At 41.6% G+C, this 21,027-nt stretch overlaps 1 protein-coding gene across 2 annotated transcripts in view; it reads right to left on the bottom strand.

The window, feature by feature from the left end:
• The window catches only part of lmx1bb (LIM homeobox transcription factor 1, beta b), a gene marked incomplete at its 5' end in the record, with an annotated part of 46,821 nt that extends 35,242 nt beyond the window's left edge, over nt 1-11,579 (bottom strand). Inside the window, 3 exons of one of the 2 annotated variants that reach the window (XM_083911862.1) lie at nt 10,243-10,429; nt 10,944-11,066; nt 11,416-11,579. In XM_083911862.1, the coding sequence (XP_083767988.1) occupies nt 10,243-10,429; nt 10,944-11,013 (257 nt within the window). Of the gene's footprint in view, nt 1-10,242; nt 10,430-10,943; nt 11,083-11,415 lie in introns of those variants that run through there. The other variant, XM_083911861.1, reaches the window with a different exon arrangement.
• Nucleotides 11,580-21,027: the final 9,448 nt, after the last annotated feature.

The raw sequence follows: 21,027 nt of genomic DNA, 5'->3' as shown, positions 1-21,027 counted from the left end.
AATAATTTTAAGAACATGTAAGCCATAAAGAGATGCTGATGCCGGAGAGCGTGCTGTGACCCTGCCGACCTTATGCCTGCTGCCTGGCCTCTGGTTAGTGTAAGCAGCATCCAGCTGAAAGCTACCAGAGGCCTTCATGTGTATATGTGATGTTTCCAAGGAGAGATGGACCAATTAATCTGATTATAGTCGCAAATCCTCTGACATGTGTAGGCCTGTCCGCAACCATGTGCAGTACAGATGTGTGTCCATGTGTGTGTAAGCATGTATGTACCTGTGTGTGTATCTGATAATATGATCCACAGACAGACAGAAAGTATGGCTCCATGTTAATGTACAAAATCAGAATCTTGGCAGAAAACACATCATCCGCAAGAAATCTAAGATATCTTGAGTGACATTTTATAAACATCTATCAATCTGATAAATAATAGTTGGTCTTTCCACGAAAAAATGTTTGCAAAGGATCTGTAACTGTATGCAAATACACACTGTGGGTGAGGGGTCGATGCTCGGAAGTCAGAAAGCGACAGTTAAATATACCTGAAATTAAATACTGGGTGAAATAGTAAACCATCTGTCAAAGCTTTCGCGGTCTGTTTAAAAACACAACACCCAAGCACTTAAGGGTTTTGAACAGCTCCTTTCCATTGCCACGGTTATGAATATGGCTATTCTGAGGGTGATCCTTTCATTTTCAAGCCAGAGATCTGAGTCAGTCACAGCTCACTGTATGTTTGTGCCACTGACTGCAGCCTGCGCTGAGGGGCGGGAGGAAGTGGAACGAGGAGCTGACAGATAGGGCCTGATACTGCACTTCCACCACAGGCCAATCCCCAGCTAACCCCTGTGCTGACAGCCAGGATGTAGCACTCATCCACAGGCCACAGCCCAGGCTCTGGGGCCCAGGCAAAGGAGAGCATGGAGAGCACGGAGAAGGCCGGTCTGCTGATGATAGAAAGGGGGTTGGGGGTTGGGGTGGCTGGTGGTTTGGGTGGCACGCACCGCTTTCAGCCTCCAGAGCAGCACGACCAAGAGGAGAATCCACAGACTGTGTCGCCTGCCAACAGCATGTCCAATGCTTGGCCGAGTGACAGAACCACTACACACGGGCACGCTACACACACATATGGCTGCACACATGCAAGCACATTCACACAGGAATGCAAAAAAACACGAGTAAATGCAAATTGAAGCTGGAACCTATAAGATACCATTCGATAGACATGCTGTATTGAGAAACTACAAAAACACAGACTTGAAGACACATTCACACCGCAAATGCTCAAAGTGGCATTCTTCCCTAAACCAGATTTCCTGGTTACTTTACAGATTAAAGTGTAAAAGCTAGACCATCCAACACAGACATAACACATGACATGTATTTCACTGACAGAGTGCTCTTACTGACAGTACAAGTCAAGTGAAACATTCATCTAGAAAAATGGCGCAGGCAGAACTTACATTTTGTGTAGTTTAACCTCCTGAGCTAGATGTAATTGATAACATGACCCCACCAAAACATCAGTTCTCTAATATTTGTTGCGAGACAGAGTCTTACTAGAACTGGAGACTGCGGGTCAATAAATAATGTAGTCTTAGTCGGTGCTGCGCAGAAGCACAGTGGAGTGATGAAGGTTGAGAGGCCACCAGTGACCTCGACTGCACGCTGCGAAAGGGCTCCGCTCAGAGTCAGAGCTGTCTCTCCAGCTGGGATCACAACACAATGTTGGAGCTCTGGTTTCAGTGCACAACTCCGGCCTGGGGCTGACGATCCCCTGTGAGGCTGCGCCTGCAGGGCCAACGTTAAGGCAGACAGACACCCTAGGGGTCAGTCAACCCGCCCACTCTCAGGAGGAGGCAGCGACAAGCATAGAGGCCAAAGACTGATTGAGGCTGCCTCAGACCAAAGCTTTGCTTTTTTAACTGCTGAGTTTGGGTTTGCATCAAGCCTCAGTCTACTACAGCTATTTCTGTTCAATGGGGTTTCCAGCAAACTGGCCCCTAAGGCAGATTCTGCACATAAATAATGTGCTATGAGGCCATGAGGTTGAATCAAACAATACTATCGGCTAGAGGAAAAAGAATTAGATGAATGGAGCAAACAACTCAGCCTTCACCTGCAGCAACACATTTTTCTTATCAAGGCAACCGAACAGAAATCTCCATCTTGAGAGCACTATGAAATCACATATGCACAAAAAACACTTTGAACATTTTTTATGTTTTATCCCCTTATCCATCCCTTTCATAGACACCAGATCATTTTGCAGCATTCACGAGTCGTGGAATTTCCAGGGAAGACGTATTGTAGCAGCTTTCTGGGAAACATTAATATCCACATCTTACACTGGGAGGGGGGGGGGGGTGGGGGTGTAGGGGGGGTTACAGACGATCAGTATCAGGGCATGGTACCTGATGATAAAATGCCTCTTCTATTGCAACTCTTTCCAACCCCCTTGTGCACAGTTTCCTCTTCTGTTTGCCACCGTTTGATGCCGAACATGACGTCTTTGTTATAGCTGTCCTATGGGACACTGATGGTGGGTGTCTGGATAAGAGTCCGGGATGGGCAGTCATCTTCTCTGCACACACTCCTCATGTCATCACAGCTACACTGCAGATTCTCCACATCTGCCTTGCCTTACACCGCTTACCCTGCACTTACCAAGCCCCCATCATCCCTGCCTCCCTCCCACGTCTCCTCTCCCCCATCAGGATCATCCAAATATTTCCCCTTGCTGCTTTTTGAAGCTTCCATGGGTCACGGGACCCCATGCACAAATCATGCTGTCTTGCCGCGTGCGGGGGTGGGCGGGTGGGGGGTGAGTCGGTGAGTCAAACGCATAGAAACCCAATCTGCACTGTTTTCATACGGAGTTATTTTTCTTGCCAAAGACAGCCATCGCCAATCAGCGGCTGGTTCTAAACAACGAGTTTAGGGAGCTTTCGCTGTAGATGTAGGTCCTGGCAGCTGATTTCAACCATATTCCCGAGCCACGCCAGGGGGAAGAGACAGAGAGTAAATTCAGAGAGCCTGACAGCCTGCAACGGTTTAACACAGGGGTTAGCCCCAAATACATAGCTCTGGGTTTATGTTGATGGATGGATAACCAAATCCATTTCATTGTTTGCAATAAAACATAGATGTTAGTTTTTACACAGTGACACCACACTTGCTATAGTGCTGAATTATGATCTGCTGAGAAAGAGAGCAAATTCAGTCATTCACCAGTTCTGGAACTTGGAGAAAAATAACAAACTCAAATACGCAAGGATAATGAAAGACTCAAGTCAGCTCTACAGTGTGTGGGCATGGGAGGTTCAATAACTAATGCAGAATAATCATAAACCCTCAAACCAGGCCGGTAAACAGGACAGACAGAGCGGGATGAGCCAGTGTGGACCCTCCCTCCCACCTGCAGAGCACACCAGCTCAGGGTGAGAGGAGATGCTGGGCAGGAATCTGCAAGTGCTGGTTAAAGTAATCACATTGGTTTCACTGCATCTGATCTGCAGTCTAACAGACTTCCAAACAGTTGAATGAGTAAATAAAGTGCCCCAGGGGATTCCCGCTGGAGATGGATTACCACAAGGGTGCACACACAAAAGAAGCTGAAGCCCCACAACCCGATGTGAGCCGCAGACAAAAGCCTAGCGTTGGACCTCGACCAGGGAACCGGCAAACTTTATTAATCTCATCCTAGACTGAACCTCCTGCTATTGCAATCCATGCACTCACAGACAGACGCATGCTCTGCTGTGAGCAGGTACACACTCAAAAATCACTGCGCATGTGTGTGTCCATCTGTTACTGGGTGCGTAACATATGTATTTGTACGTGGGACAGTGTATTCATGATTGTGTGCATTTGGTTGAGCAAACATATTTGCATACTGTAGATGCACAAATGTGCGCCTATGTGAGCATGAGTGTGTATGCGTCCGCTCGAGTGCATAGACCACATAGGATGAGTCTCATGCTCACTTGGCTGTGGAAGCCGGGTCTGGAGGGGACTAAGGGCCGTGGCATTCTGCAGCCCCATCCCACCGCGGCCCCATTCTTCCCTCTTTCTGGGCCTGACACAAATAAAAGGATTAGGAGCCCCCGTTTCCGTCAGACCCTCCATTGAAGACAAAGCTCCGACCAGCTTAGTGTCACACTTAATGATAAAAGTGCAAATCTCTGTCAGTCACTTTGGGCAGGAATACCGGTATTTGGGGGCTAATCTCATTTGATGAAGATTAAAAGGGTTAAAAAAAAAAAAAGACAACACAGAATTGTGTTTTGCCATTTCTGTACATAAATCTATACGGCTGAAACATGACACACAGCAACTAAGACAGGGTGCCGAAATGTACCTTTAAAATACAGAATGAATGTGAGGCAGCGGAAAGAGTTTCGATTAGAGACAAAGGCGCAGAGAGAGGAAGCAAGTGTACACACACACACACACACACGCACACCCTCATAAAAACCTGGGGTGTATGTAGACAAACACACTGCTCTACCCATTCCCAAGTAGAGCTAGAATGTGTGATGTGAGTGTGAGAGTAAGCCTTGGGCACACAACAGTCTGAATGCAGCACTTGCCACTATGATGCCAGTCCTCTCTAGTGTATCTGTGAAAAGCCTACGTGTTGGAAAAACATTCCAGAGTGGGATCACATATACACAGTTGGGGCCAGCAGCGATACTGCGAGCCAGCAGCAGAGGCCATGTCTCAATTTCTCATGCACGTTCGACCAGGCTGCTTGGAGAAACAAGTGGGGGCTATTTCTAAACTATAGGAGCAGAATGAGACAAACAGATATGAGAAACCTAAATTTAAAAAAACAGGGAAAAGTAATGCAAATGTTACACGTTTCTCCGTCAGTAATATTCAAAATGAATCGTTTCAGTGCAGCAAAAAATCCAGCCAGTAAAAAAACAAAAAAACAAAACAAAATTCATTCTTCTGATTTAAACATGTAATCTGGCAAATTGAAATTGAAAACATTTGCTGAGTGTGTGTATTTCTCGGCTGGCTACTTTAAGAAACCTATTATACTATTTCACAGATTTAGCCAAAATCTAATTTGCAAATTGCATTTAATGGTTTGTGGTTGCCTTCCCTTTTTTGTTATGAAGAGTTGTCATGCTGTGAAAATAAACCTGAAGGCCCGTGGACTTGGAGCCAGTAATGAAAATCACTACATTGCCGAGCCGAGGGCTTTCTCTCCACCGTCACTGATTAGCATTCCCGATTGACTGACATGTACCACTGGCTGCCTAACAGCCGGCTTTAGGAGATGAGGTTAAATTGTGGCTACCAACAAATTGCATGCTTGAGTTCCTCTGCACCCCTCTGCTATCATCCAGTGTAATGTGAGCACACCAGGCAGATCCCTCTGCAGATCCTTCTCCTCCCCTGCACTACAGCTCCCCCACACAAAGCCACAGAGACCTCTTTCCACATCCCTCGCCACCATTCTGGCCTCTAAAGTGGTGATGGGCATTACCGTGGCTGAGCCTCTGTGGCTTCCCAGAGCATCCTGCAAAGTGCTTTGTGTTCCAACTGCTGCTACATACACATAGTTTACTTATATGCCGCTCTCCACAACAACCCCACACACACAGACACTGCTCCCAGTCATTTCCACTAAAACACGCTTTATAATATAAAACCTTCATGAAATCACCTGATTTCAAAACATAATACTTAAGATTTACCGACGTCACAAAAAAAAACCATCAAGTGAAGATAAACATGTGACTATTGAGTTTGTAAAGATGTAGCTGGTTCAAAATGTATAACAGCATTACAGCACTTCATATATACAAGGGTTTGTGTAAAGCAGTAAGTTTAAATCAAATATTTATCACTCAAAGGGCTGTTTGTGGGAACCGGAAAGGGCAAAAAATCCAAGACGTAGCTAATGATGCAAATAAATACCACTCCAACAGGTCCTTTAATGGGTCTACATATGCTGGGGAGGGGGGGACAGTAAACCATGAGATGACAGATGATGCATCCTAGGATGCTGGACAGGCCGAGCCATGTTGACATAAAACCCAATACTTCCTTACAGAGGAACAGGGCCAGCTTCAGCTAGCTCTTTGCCGAGCACTAAAAAGCCCAGCAAGCTGAAGCAATATTATCTAGCTTAGTGTTTCTAACATTAGATTCGTCTCTCTGTAGAGGTCCACTTTTATTTACCCAAGAGCAGTGGCTAAAGACACATTTTCATCCATTTTAAGGAGAATAAAAAAAATGAAAGCATGCAAGTCAGAAGGCCTTGCACAAAAGAACGTACACTCACAGATCAGAGCTGCTTCTGAAATACTTACAGTATACTGAGGATTGTCTTTAATTAACTGCAAAACTGCATGGCTGTGTTGACAACATAAAGTATGTCTTAATTTTTTTATTTTTTTTTCAAGGTGTGCGTATGAGCGTTCAGAAAGTGCCAGGCCACACGGGAGTGTCCTGAGTAAAACACACACTCTGTGAGCTAACACAGAAAACCCAGCCGTCAGCATCTATCCGGCACACACTGCTGCAGAGTCCCAAGCACAGCTAATTAAAAAACAACAATTTCACAGGAGGGCACTCCAAACAGTTCTAAAAAGCACCTCTCAGCACACCGGGGGATCGTCCAGCATACACGGGAGGTGAGACAGGTTCTGGGAGCTTTGCGTTTTATGGCTTCATCACTGCTGTGTGTTTTTCTACTACTCATACTACCGTGACCTGGATTTCATTTTGCTTACAGCACCTGAATATGAAAAATTCAGGAAAATCTGCATGTTGTTGTATTTGGATAAGTCACACATGAAACGCTTTGAAATAACATTTTGCTAGACAGTAAAACTTTAAAGAGCATGGAGCAAAAAACAAAAAAGAAAATGAAAGAAAATCCACGGTGGAATGGGAAGTTTTCATGCATCAGCTGGATCCAAACATATGCAGCATAGTGTGTATAGTATAGTTTGGTTAATGTTTTGTTTTTTAGATGGAGCCCATGGCACTTTCTAACAAGGCAGTCCATTACAGGGGTGTTGTCCAACACTTCGGTCAAGTGATAGGCCTTATTACATAGCTCCTTTCAAAGCATCTGTTTGGTTAGAGGAAAGGTCTCCCTGGGGAAAAGATCTCCCTCTTCCTAATGATGTATAATTGACCTCCAAACACCAGGGCACAACAAACTCTCTCGGGGTGGTGTAATTTCACTCTACCTTTTACATACCGCCCGTCTCGTTCAAGCTTGTTCCTCCTCTACGGCTATGGCTCCCATCCAACAGCTCTGCCTGTTTGCAATTCCATCAAACTTGTTCTCAGATATTCTTCTAAAAGCCACTACTATATCTTACTGTATTTCTCCTCTTCTACAAAAAAAAATGTAATTATTTTTTTCACTTCTGGAAAACAACGCTGACATGTATATTTGAGATTTTTTTGGAAAGCCATCAAAAATATTCCTCATTCACAAATTGGATATTAAGACAGGTGAGCTGCGTGGCATAAAAAGAGGCCAATATAATCCAATCTTGTTACTATATAATTGCACTATATGGAGCGAGATGTGTTGAACTGTATTGGTGGGAGTTTTAATAACACAATACACAATTGTTTTCCCCCGTCTGCACTTAAACCTGTTCCAAAGGTGCAAAAAAAGACTGCTTGCCAATTCCTTGATTTATTATAGCTAGCGAGAGCTGATTACGGGGCATGAATCAGTTGCTGTAGGAATGTAATTAGGCACATAGACCTCTGTAAGGCTAGAAGCTCACTTCACAGCCCAAAGCAGTTTGTGGGCTGACAAATGCATCTTAAATGGGTGTCATAAAAGTCAAAAAGGTGCCAATTACATCTTTAAGTATCCCATCAATGCAAATGGAATAAACAAGAAAAAAGGATACTTGTGTCTGTGTGATGGAGGGACCCTACAGCTAGCATGGGAGGGCTAAAAAAAAAAAAAAAAAAAAAAGTGGGGGAAGGAGGGTGAAGAATTAAAAAGATGTGAGGAATAACAGTGTGTGTGAGCAGGACGTCGCCCAGCAGGCTGTTGTGTTTGGCTGGGGCGATCGGACTGCCACACAAGCTCATTCAAAGTAGCAGAGGAAAGTAGGGAAACGGTCAGTTGTATACCAAATATGGTGCTTCAAAGCATATCAGGAACTAAATGCCAGGAAAAAGTATTATCTAGAAGAAAATAGATCTGTCTCTGCATACTTACGTCTGTCTTTTTTTTCTTGACACACACCAAACAACTAAAAAAAGAAAAAAAAGAAACTACAAACGGACAGCGTCGTAACAGGCATGAGAAAGAGATCCTTCTCTCAGCTTCCAGCCACCTCTGAGCCGTGACGCCGTGACTCTGGTATCCCATAGTTACTGCTATGAATTTTCCATTGTTATCGGCCGACTATACACTCCTGCCACAAAGCTGGATGAATGAGACGCATGGCAATAGATGTAACCCTTTGTTCCTCGCAAGGCATCTAGCAGAGAGCCATAATGTGCCGGTAATCGAAGTAGAATTGTTAAAAAGGCCGGACACAAAAAGCTGAAAATTCTGTGACAAGCATGAAAAGCGCCCATGCGATGAGAAACACAGGGCACCCCTGGGTCCTCACAGGCCAAACAGCGACCCTCAGCATTGTTGTTATACTTCTGTTACTTTGCTCCAATATTTGCCTAACTGTATCTGACATCTCTGCTGCTTTTATGTGATCATTTACTAATTCAGAATGTATCCCACTCCTAATGGCTGCCATTCGACCTTATATCAGAGGCCTAATATTGAATGTACAACTTTATTGTAATTCACTATAAAACTAAAAGCACAAGGGGACAATTCCTACATTATTCTAATGTATCTATATTTTATGAAATTATTATTTTTTACTTGCTGTAATATTAATAATGCTGTTTTTTATGTAAAGTGTTCAAATCATCAAATGAATAATCTGCCTTTAGTCACTTCAGTCTGCTGTCGTAATCGCACCCCAGCATTTCAACCCAAAATAGGTTCGACATTTTCAAGATATTTTCAATTTCAAATTCAATTATTAATGCCTTTAAAATTGTTTGAGTGTGTGTGTGTGAGTGTGTGTGTGTGAGTGTGTGTGTGTGTGTGTGTGTGTGTCGCTCTCTCTCTCCGTGAGTCACGCCTGCGCAAATTCCTAAACTTCAGTTCAAAAAATAAAAAAAATAAATCCAAGTTAGCCTGTTTAGCTTGCAGGTATGTAGGCCTATAACTCATAAGGAGGGGGGAAAAGCGGAGATTGTTTTTGCATCAAAGCGTTAAATTGTTGCCATGTCCCATATGCCGCATGCAAAAACATGTCATGTCCAATCAAAATAAAAAAGCCTGATATAAAACACAAATAAAAATGGCCTTAAATAAAATTAAAAAACACCATCGAATTGTAAAGGGAAGAAAAATGAAACAAACAAATATAAAATACAATATTTAAGGCAAATGGAGGCATTAGATTTTCAAAATAAATGAACTCGGCCTGATCGGAAAATGAATGTAAAGTGCGCCGTGGGCTCATACTGTAAAGACACCAGCAGAAAATATGTTTTCCATATTTTGATTGAATGTAAAGCGGCTGATGTTGATGGGGAAAGGCCACATGATGAAGATACCTGACATAAGGGGGGAAAAAAACAACAACCCGAGACAGTACGCCTGCACATTCTCGGGCCTGAGTGGGATCACGTCTCCTGGTTAGAAATGCGCTTCTTCCACAGACACAAATGTGGAAATATCGTGGGCCACTGTGACAATAAGAAAACCAAGCTCATGACAATAATAATATATGAGCGCTAATGCGAGCCTCCTCCAGTCAGTGCGAGCACTCGGGCTGCACACATTTCCACATCTCATTATTCAAAAATGTTGGAAAGAAGTAATAAAAAAAAAAAAAAGCTCGGATTTAATTTCACTTGCTCCTGTTGATTTTTATAATTCCGCAGGATACAAGTGCAACTCCGGCAGAACAAGCAATGACAACCCGTCAATTTAATTTGGATTTATATATCCACCACCGTGATGTATTTTTTAAAATCTTGCAGGATTCAAAGACTTGCACGCCAGCTGAACCACTGTATTTTGAATGACACACACACACAAGGCCTCCAGGCCAGCCACAGCCACAGCCATCACAGTGTCTTTCTTTCTTTTCTTTTTTTTAAATCACTGCACACCAACCAAAGCGATCTGAAGAAATGCAGAGATTCTCTGTGCTTACTGTTGGTAGTCATGTTTGCAGTAAAGTTTCCTTTCTCTGAAGTAACAGCTGGTGGTGAGGGGCTGTTGACACACTGTGCACTGCAAACACTCCTCGTGCCACGAAGAATCGTTGACCCTCATCAAGAAGCGGTCGGAGATGGGACGCTGGCATCCTTCACACACCGATGGATGATGACAGTCAGCCCCTGGAAAAACGGCAGAGTTGGGGGGGGGCCGTCAGCAAAGAAAGAAGGCCTGAGTCAAGGACTGAAATGTCGGCTTAAAAACGCCAAACCCTTAAAGTAATAAAGGCATTAATTGAGGTGTATTGTGAGGCATTTAATGACGTAAAAATAGAGATTTTAATGGAGTCATTTAACATTTTCTCTCCAATAAGGCCTGCAGATCGCATCACTCATCCAGCCTGTGTGTCTGGGTCGCCTTTGATGCGTTTCCTTCATGATAACACGGGAATAAAACTACATTTTTCATTATTATCTGTAGTTCTATCCATTTGCATGCGTAAATATGAACTTTCCATGATCGTAGGTGTGTCAGGAAACCAAACAGCAGTGGGCATGCACGCATAGTAATGGCATCCAGACAGGAATAACAGTCTAGTGTTTGACCCCGTGCTCGCATATTCAGAGTGATTTGCTGAAGTTTTAAACAGTTAAAAAAAAAAAGGGAAGAATAAAGAAGAAGGAGAAGAAGACTCACCGAGCATGACTCCGAGCGTGGCTTGTCCCGATCGCAGGGGATGATCTTCAATTTTTATGCCGTCCAGCATGATGCACGTCTCGGGCTGTTCTCCCGCGGAGAGGCGCTCCAGTGACACCAGACCTGTTGCAATATCCATAAGAATACGGTCAGACTTGAGAAGAGAATCCCGGGCACACACAGAGAGCTGTCTGGAGGCAGAAGCAGGAGCGAGGGGGACGAGGCTGAAACCTGTTGAAAGCGCACGAGTTCCGTGTGACACCGCAGCCTGCAGCCCGGAGGAGGAAAACTGGAAAATGAGCGCAACTATGAAATGCACCAACAAAAAAAGAAGTCGCGCCTCAAGATGCTCGCACTGGTTCTAAGGTAAAGGCAGTGTAAGTGGTCTACACAAATCCCCGATGCGTCAGGAGAGAAGCGCGGAGAGACAGAAAGGACAGAATAAGCGTGGAGAAAGTCTCTCAACAGTCACCTGTTATGAGGAGAGGACTGAGGGAAGCTTTATCTTCTCGTCCTCAAGCCGACGGGAGAGAGCTGGGGGATCTCTTCGCGGAAATAATAGTTGTTGTTAAAGGAGAGAGAAGAGGCAGCAACAAAAAAAACGTGACAACAAATCCAAAATATGCGTGTTGGCCTGTGTGTGTGTGTGTGTGTGTAGATGTCCCGGCAGTAACTCTTTAGGAGTAACAGAGACGGTTGGTTGGTTGTGCCCCTGTCGCTGCAAAAGTCTGAGATCGAGATTGAAGCGAGCGGATCCTCCCACTCCTGCATGCATGGCTACACTTTTTTCATGCCTCCATTCACTGCCATTGGGATGCTATTGGAGAAGAGTACAGTGCGCTGCACACAGGCCAATAACAACACACACACACACATGGAGTGAACCGTAAAGAAGAGCAGAAAGAGAAAAGTGGTGTTTTACCTAGGCATGGCTTCACACTGAATAATAACAATACTACTATTAATAATATTAATAACAACAATAATATTAATAATACTGCAACTAGTGCGTGTTATGCCACACTCTATCAGATACAACATGTATTATTGTAGCTGTGAAGATAACTTAGGTTAAGTTAATTGGCCAAAAAAATAAGAATTAAAAATATTGGAGCTAGATTATAAACCCCCCTATATGCATCATGAATTAATAGTTATGTTTCCGTCGGTAGTGACACACACCGATCAACATCACATGCCTTCCTTGCTCTTTTGTGTATTGTTTCCAGTGGAAGCTGCTGTCCCCTTTCAGCTGATGCACCTGGCGATCAGGGGTGATAACAGCGGGCTGTCCAGCACCGGGGTGGCCACAACGGGCCATGGCTGTCCATCTTTGGGCTAGGGAGAAGCAGCAATAATAATAATAATAACAATAATAATAAATTAATATAATAATAAAATGTAATACAAATATTATTAATAATAGTATCAACAATAATAATAGCAATACTTATTATTATTATTACAGGTCTTTGCTATATTTTTGCAGGAACACAGCAGCAATAGATATGTAAGGAAGCATTTAGGCTATATATAATAAGGCTATAGGTTAAATACATATATATATTTCTATTGTAATAGATATATATATTATATAATAGATATAATCTACAGTGTATGTATTTGAATAGTTCTATACTACTTTAATCTGCAATCAAGATGATCAAGACGTTTGCAAAGGTGCGGGGGACTGTTGCACTGAGGCCTGTCTGAAATTACAGGGCTGCTAATGGGATTGTGCGCTGCTTCGCTGCATGAGAGGCGCATTGTTATCAGGCTCTTTAAAACAGCTATAGCTTCAGAGCCCGGCTGGAACCCATGAGAGGACTGGACACATGGGACACACGTCTGAGGGAAACGCGTTGCAAAGCAGTGTCGCTATATGATCAGATCAGCTCACGTCAGCCTCTATTTTAATTAAAAAATAAAAATAAAATACCTGCTGCTCAATTAAAGACAGTGGATAGGAGTGAGAGGAGAGCAGCGGGGGCAGTCATTACAATACATACAAGTGTGTTATAATGGCAATACATTGTTGGAATTTATATGGAGGAAATGAACAATAACTAATATTTCACATTGCTTTTTGTAAGAGTGTCTATTAAAAGGAAAAGACATCCACATGTTCCCGCAGAATTATCTAACGTGCCTCTGCGTTTACCTTCAGTCCAGCGGCCCTGCTGTTGTTTCTGATGTCGTTTGCTTTGTGGAGCATCGAGGCGATGACCTGTAGCCCCGTTTGGAAAACAGAGAGCAAACTGTTGCGTTGCCCTCTGCCGTTCACTCAGAGAACAGCTGCATGGATGTAGAAGATACAGAGGAGGCAGATGCACAGAGGAAATGCACTATTTTTCACCTACAGTCACATTTTTAGAGTCATGCATCTGTCACAGAAACATTTAAAGCACATATAAAGATAATAGGAATACTGATTTTAGATACTTTCCATTGCATTATACAGATATACACATACACTGTTAAAATCAGTCCATACCAGTCATGAAGTCATCCACCCCAGGCTTAGCTGGGTTTTTTTTTCTCCACCTTCTATTTCCAGCACTTCTGTCAGCATGGGGTCAATTACGCTTCCTCCGCCTCTCACTATATTGGATTATCTTACCACTAAGAAGCATTATGAGCTGAGCACTATCAATACAATATAATCAATACGTTTAAAAAAAAAAGAAAAGACAACCAAAACATATAATAAAGCACATGTTACCCCCCCCTCCCTCACCCTCCCCTCCTGCTCATTCAGCAGCTATCGGCCAGGTCACTTGTGAGAATGAGGACATCAAACATGCATTCAATAAATCAATCCGCCAACTTTTAGCCGGCGGTGTTTTAATGAGCCTCTACATGACAGGCCCTCCCTCGTCTGCTGCTATAAGGCAGGAAGAGAAGAAAAAAAACAAAAAACGTTGCAGCAGGTGTGCAGTACAGAAAGCAACGGTCTCCTAAAGTTGAGCAATTGACTTTAAAGTAAGCAGAACTGTTGCATCCATCGGAAAAGGTAAGAGGCCATTATAGTGCGACATTAGAGCGATGCGCATTCCTGCAGGCTGCTGGGATTTCGATCACAGCGGCCGGAATGACTCTGAATATTAAAACAGAAATGATGAGGGTTTTTTTTTTTAAATGCAGAAGAACAAATGATTTGGGAAAAAAGGCAAAAATATGATCCTGCGCTTAAATGTTTGAGCGCGCAAAAAAAAAAATGCGCACAGTTTTAACTGCGACTTTCTCGGGTTTGACATTATAGAAGAGACACGAAGGTTGATTAAAAGTGTATTGAGAAAACGAAGAAATCTATACAACATGCAATTTCCAGAGCTAACCATGTAATTACGCCTATTTAAATGAATGTGTTATTATAAAGACACGCAGGCCTGTTCTGAGAAGATGAAGAAGGACTCAACTAAACTGACACTAAATACATTAATACAAGATATGCATGACTTTATTTCATGACTTCGTTTTACTTAAATTCCACACTAACAAAGGCATCAATCAAATTCAAACCTATGTGCAAACATATACACCATTTTCCTGCTTTAATTACATTCACATCACGCTGTTTATAAGCCACGCAGGATCCATTAGTTTTCCAACCCAGAAAATAACTCACACAACTCTCTCTGTGTTAGGCCTCAAGCCCGGAGGCTGTAATCAATGTATTACAAAATCACATATATTAATAAAAATCATCCTCAATGGAAAGCCATAATATAGTCAATCAAATATGCGCACTGTAATAAACGCTCTCTGTCATTATATGTGTTTGTGCGCGTTTTCAGAGCGCAAAGATGAGCCTTTAGAAAATAAAGCACCTTAGTGAAAATGGGAAGAAGTGTTCACATCCTCAAAGGGGAAACTCGGCAAACCGAAGACATAATGGCTCCCTAAATTGCATGGCTAGAGGACTTTGATAGTTAACTCACTTTGATCTTTTAATGAGTGTTCCTAAGCTCTCCGTGATGCTTGTTTTTTTTTGTTTTTTTTAAACTCGATTGAAAAAAACAAACAAAAAAAAACAGGCTTCTTTAAACTGTTTGCTGCCGAGTTGCAGTCGAGGATGTTGAAAACAGACAGGCAGCAGCAACAGCAGCAGTAGCACAGTTTTCGGGCTAAATACATTTAACGAATTGAGTGATATTGTTCTTTCGGCCCGCGCATGTGGACCTTTGTCTGCGGCTGCAGAGAGAAAAGCGCTCCAAAGGGCACGGCGCTGGGACGAGTAACGTCGAGTCAACGGAGCCGCTGACCGGTCGTGGATCAGCTCTGACGCTTATGGAAGGTTTGCACGAAATCAACTTTGATTTCATCTGTGTGTGTGTGTGTGTGTGTGTGTGTGTTTTCCCGAGTCTTAATGTTTGTCTGCAGCTTTTTTCCCGGTGCTTAAAACAGAATATTAGATAAGAGCAGAGTTTTATTTCACACAGGAAGCAAACGGGCGCTGTAATAACAAACATGGGGTGAGACGCGGGCCCCGCAGGCCTGAGGGCCCCTGCATACTAAAGTAGGCTGATTTTTTTTATTTCAGTCACCCTTGACTCCATCTGATTTTGTACAATTTGTATTTTTGTGTGCTATTCCATTGCTTAAATTCACGCAAAGTGCACATAAGATAAACATTGATAAATAAAATTGATACAATTTCTAAAGTCCGTCTCCTTCCCACCCACTCACTCCCTCATAATCCATATTTCTGTTTTTATTCGCCTGAACCACAGGGCCCATTTTACCGAGGCAGCCAAAAAAATGATTCTGCAGGATAATCCCAACTCCCCCAGGATTAAGCCAAAGTATAATACAGCACTGTCAACCCATGGCTAGATTTGTTTATGTTATGATTTATTGGATTCAGCCCTTTTTTTTTTTTTTTTCTCCACTGACAAATTTATCGAGTTCTTGACAGATGGCCTGACAGGAGCGTGTGTGACAGGGAGCTGACACACACAAGTCTGAAATGTGACTCCGAGAACTGTTTACCTGCATTTGTGTCATTTGTTAAGACCCAAAACCACACTGAGCTGTGATATAATTAACATCATATCTAATAATATAGTCCTGTTCCCAACCAGTAATAGTACTATTAAAAATAATATAATATAATCATATAATCACTAAATAAGTCATTTTAAGAAGGATAAAACAATAAATTAAAGTGGAAAACTATAATGCATGCATGTTTACACTGAATAAAAACAGAGTCCTACTGTATTTATTTTTGAGTTATTATGAACCATATATAATAACAGTGAAATACCTCAATAATATGCAAGTATCACATATGTAAATGTCTGATTAAGTCCCTCCAGCTCCTATTTGTTGATTGTATCCTACATTTATTTCAAGGTAATGTTTATAACTGTCAAAAAATATCAAAATATCAAAAGTAATATGCCACTTTTATGATTTAAAAACAGAGACTGGAATAATACACATAACCATTTAATGAAATGTGGTGAAAAGTAAACTGAGTATAAGGCATTTGTTGTATTGAATTCTTTTATTTAGATTATTTTTGCATCACCATTGTGAGCTACAGACCACACAGAAACACTGCGGTGTCATCTGATGACAGTGATCCAGGATGCATCAGATTTATGCACCTGGTCCCCTGACTCACTCTAAATACATATTACTTCACAGTTGTACGCTGATATTACTTAAAGCCCTGAAAGCCACTATCTGAATTACAACATCGCCCCCTGCTGGACAACACGAAGCAGTACAACGCACACTGTAACCTCCTATTTACTAAAAAAAATGCCATAACTAAAGTCATTACAGGTAGAGAAAGGACAACTACATGTTGTAAATATTAATTTAAATATAAGTTGAAAATAAGCATCACTATACTCTTCCAAGTCCTATAAATACCATGTTATTATTGTTTGTTAAACGTTCAGTGGAGAACTGGATTTGATTCATGTTAGTGTAAAGGTGTCTTTCAAAAGTCTTCATATTAAGCTTGATTATGTTTGAATCCTTATTCATAATTATGGAAATTATTCATGATATTGTTTTTTATATCTGAAATGCTCACAAGCATAGTTTTAGATCATTTGCATCTCGTTATTATTAAGCTGTTTAATTCCTTTAACACTCTTTTTTTGGTGAAAAAAAAAAAAAAAACACCATATCTTATATTTCTACATAATAATAATAATAATAACTATAATAATAATAAAGCCATCCACCGCTGTCTTATTTAAAAAATCTGAAATCAATCTTTAACATTTCTTAAATCATTAAGAATGCAAACTATTCTTTTCTCAAACCCATTAATTCTAATTTTCTCACAATGAAATGCAGAAAAAGCTGCTTCACCACAAAGCGTAGTATAAAGTGTATTACATGAATATGTGCAGTATTTATGCTCTTCATTGTAGTGTTTGTATTTAGTCAGTTTCGTTCCTCTCTCTTCTAAAAACTCTTAATGTGATTTAGTGTTAGTGTTTATTTGACAGCCGTTCTGTCCGGCTATTATTCTTGTGTTGCCCTGCACTTTTTTGTTCTGTGATAAAAACACATTATAGTGTTAAAATGACAAACATATTATAAAATATACATGTTTTTTCTTTGGAAGGGAATATGTTTTTTATGAATATTCTGTATAATTTCCCTGCAACAACTTACGATTACTTTTCACTGTTCAGTGTTTTGCATCTGTACGGACATCCATCTTTGGCTAATAATGTACTCAAAGTTATATTAAAACAAATTCTTATTGGGAAAATTAATTTAATTAATTAAAAAAAAATCAGTTAATAATAAAACATGCTACATCACAAATTCAGTTTCAAAATATCATAATTTCATATTGTAAACTGTGTCTATTTCCATTTTAATCGATAAAAAATGTCCAAAATAACCTTTTTCTTCTTATCATAATTAATTTGCAATGATTTGCAGTGTTTTAAATTAGTTTTCCACCACACACGTTTTAGTGGCAACGTCATAAAACTCAAACGTAAATTGAATGAGGTCTTTTCTAAATGGTATTGCAATAATAATAATAAAAAAACAAAAAAAAACAATATCAAATGTTTTATTTTAAAGCCCAATAAATACTTTTCTTTTCCAAAGGATTATCTTCAAAACATTTGAAAAAGTTGCTCAAAGTTAGCTCTCAGATGGCAACAGATGATACATCGTGAAACCCAACAATAACAAAATCAGTTTATGCTGTGATGTGGGGATCTCCCCGTCCCCTCTGTTTCCCTTCACACACAGGCCTTGGCCAAACAAGTGTGCATGAGAGCCTAAGCTGTTCAGACACATGAGGAACAACTTACTGCATGGGAATTCTCAACGAAATTAAACCGTGGTCTCCGAATGTCTCCATGAGACTGTGACTTGTGACTTTCTCTAACTCTTGATGAGCGCCTGAAGAATATTAAATCTTTCCCAACAAGGACCGTTCAATATCCTTCACAGAGGTGCTGAGTGGAGGAGCGACACAGAAACAAAACAATGGTTTGCCCTTTGAGAAAAAGGCTTTCAAAAAGTTGGAAACTTGGCCGTGGTGCATTTAAGCAACTGATACAATACCGTCATGTCGTGTCGCAGCAAGATACATGGCATTTGTTGTTACATGACTGTTTCCATCATTAGCAAAAGGGCCTCAGCTCAGGAAAGATTTGCAGCGCCTTTCATCAGATGATCATGGTTATTCAGTGGATTTGTCTCTGCAAAAATAATGTTTCCTCTGACGCAAAAAAAAAAATAGAAAAATTGGAGGCTGCAGGAGAGCGGGAGCGTGATTTTAGGATGTGTGCCATTAACAACAAGCGTAGGCCTTTTCGCTACCCGCTCCTCATGTGGGATGCATAAATTCTGTGCCTGCTGGATAAATTGCATGTGGACTTTGCGGCTGAAGCAGTGAAAGATATTCTAAATACATCTACCCATATACTGGCTGTGAAGGAGAGCTGGAATTGAATGACTCTGTTTTCATGGCAAACAAATATGTGGAGAATCAACATAACCTGGTACCAGCATCAAGCCACGTGTTATACATGTGCTGCATGTCAACAAACAGAACAACAAAGAAGAAATGTAAATAAAAATATTCAGCAATAAAGAAAAAATCCTGATAATCCAACATCTGTACGTATGTGATGTATTTTTCTCAATCAAACACGCCGGATGTGTTTTGTGTGCACTGAATGTGAGCGTACGCGCACACGTATGATGGTGGGTGTGTCATTAATAGGCTGCACTTCAGAGAAAAAGGTAGAAATCCAGCCAGATGTTTTGCAGCTGGGTGGATCTGGTAGTGAAGATCCAGACAGCATCTGTCACAGGCGAACATTTCTAATCTGTCCTGAACATTAGGCAGAGAGCACTAAAAACACATCACTGCATGTGCCGCTCAGCTCTCAATGTGCTATCCACCGATTCTGCAGTTTGGCCCCGAGGAAGTTCAAAATGAAACCAGAAAAAAAAGTCAAACTTATCAAGAAACAATTTGAACTATTCTTCTATATTTCTTCATACATCTTCCCCATCAAGCAGAGTGTGACTGCTAAAGTTTTAGAAAGCAAAACAAAGGCTAACGGGCTAACTGAAGTTATTAGGGCAGAGCGCCTGAGGCTAAAGAGCAGCGCTTTGAACTAGAGGTCCAGCAAAGCTTAGCGAGGTCAAGATCTGTCGCACAGCAAGCAGAACTAACGTCACAATGTTCATTTTCTTCAAAGAACTTCGGTTGTGCATTAAGAAGACATAAACAGCTATGAATTGAAGCTGTGGTACGCACTCCCATTTATATTTTAGCTTCATGTAATTAAAATAAACATTGTAAAAGTGTAAAGAATCAGGTTCAGAAGAGTTTTTCTGAGAAAACAAAAATCACTTTCTATTTTGTTATAGTCGTTGGTGCATCCACAAGGCACTGACAGGAAATTTAGACAGTTACATTCCTGAAATGGCTATACAAGCTCATTAGAATGTGTTTAGCTAACACACTCAGTTTGGGAACTGTGGGAATAGCTCCGAGTTGACCTTGATGGTCTCGAGATATTTTCTTTCCTGGGTTCATGTGCCTAGTTACCAGTTGGTCACCCTCGTGCCCTGTGAACTGACCCTGTCCTCCCTCCGAGGTTTGAAAGGAAAAGAAAGCCAATCCTCTGGGGAGTGCTCCAACTAACAAGAAAACTGCTGGCCCGAATCTCTCAGAAGTGCTGTGTTTTCCCACTGGACCACTTTCAGCTTAATAAACATCTTAACTAGCCAGAGGTCCCACGGGAGCTGCTGGGAAATCCTCTGGGCAGCCAGAGCTCAGGAGCTGGCCCTTTATTGCATCCAGGTGGCTGTTAAAAAATCCTGGCCGGTCCTAAATGTCCAATAAAATGCAAGTGGCACCTTCAAGGGTGGACAGGGTCAGTGCACCTGTCTGTGGAGGAAAGCTCTCCTCTCTCCCCCTTGTCCAATCAGTTTGATGTCACAGTCCTGTGGTGTGCCACAACCGTGCCTGTGGAGGCATTAGTGAACGGGCCTAACGGGCACAGGCCCAGGGGCCCAAGGGGTCAGGGGATGAGTGGGTCAGAGCCGAAAAGAGCAGGGATGCAAATCGACTACAAAGAGATGCAAATAACCAAAAAGATATAAAACAACCGAAAAAAGATGCAAAACAACCAAAAAGAGATGCAAAAATAATACAGTGAGATGGAAAATGGCCTCAAAGTCAGACAAAACAACTTGAAAGGGACAAAAAAAAGACCACAAAGATACACAAAAGCCCACAAGGACACACAATGACACAAATAAGGACCACAAAGACTGAAAAAAGACCACAAAGAGACAGACGACAAGAGAAAGAGGACCTCAAAATGACTGAAAAACAGACCACAAAGAGAAACAAAATGACTGCTAAGAGACACCCAGGACCACAAAGACAAAGGAGACCAAGGAAACACAAAACAACTGCAAGGAAACAAAACAGACCACAACGACACAAAAAAGACAACAAAGAGACAAAACGACTGCAAAGAGACAAAACAGACCACAACGACACAAAAAAGACAACAAAGAGACAAAACGACTGCAAAGAGACAAAAAAACAGCAGAGACACAC

This window comes from Echiichthys vipera, assembly GCF_963691815.1.
Source record: "Echiichthys vipera genome assembly, chromosome: 4".
Classification (NCBI taxonomy): domain Eukaryota; kingdom Metazoa; phylum Chordata; class Actinopteri; order Perciformes; family Trachinidae; genus Echiichthys; species Echiichthys vipera.
This window is presented reverse-complemented; position numbering and strand designations above follow the sequence as displayed.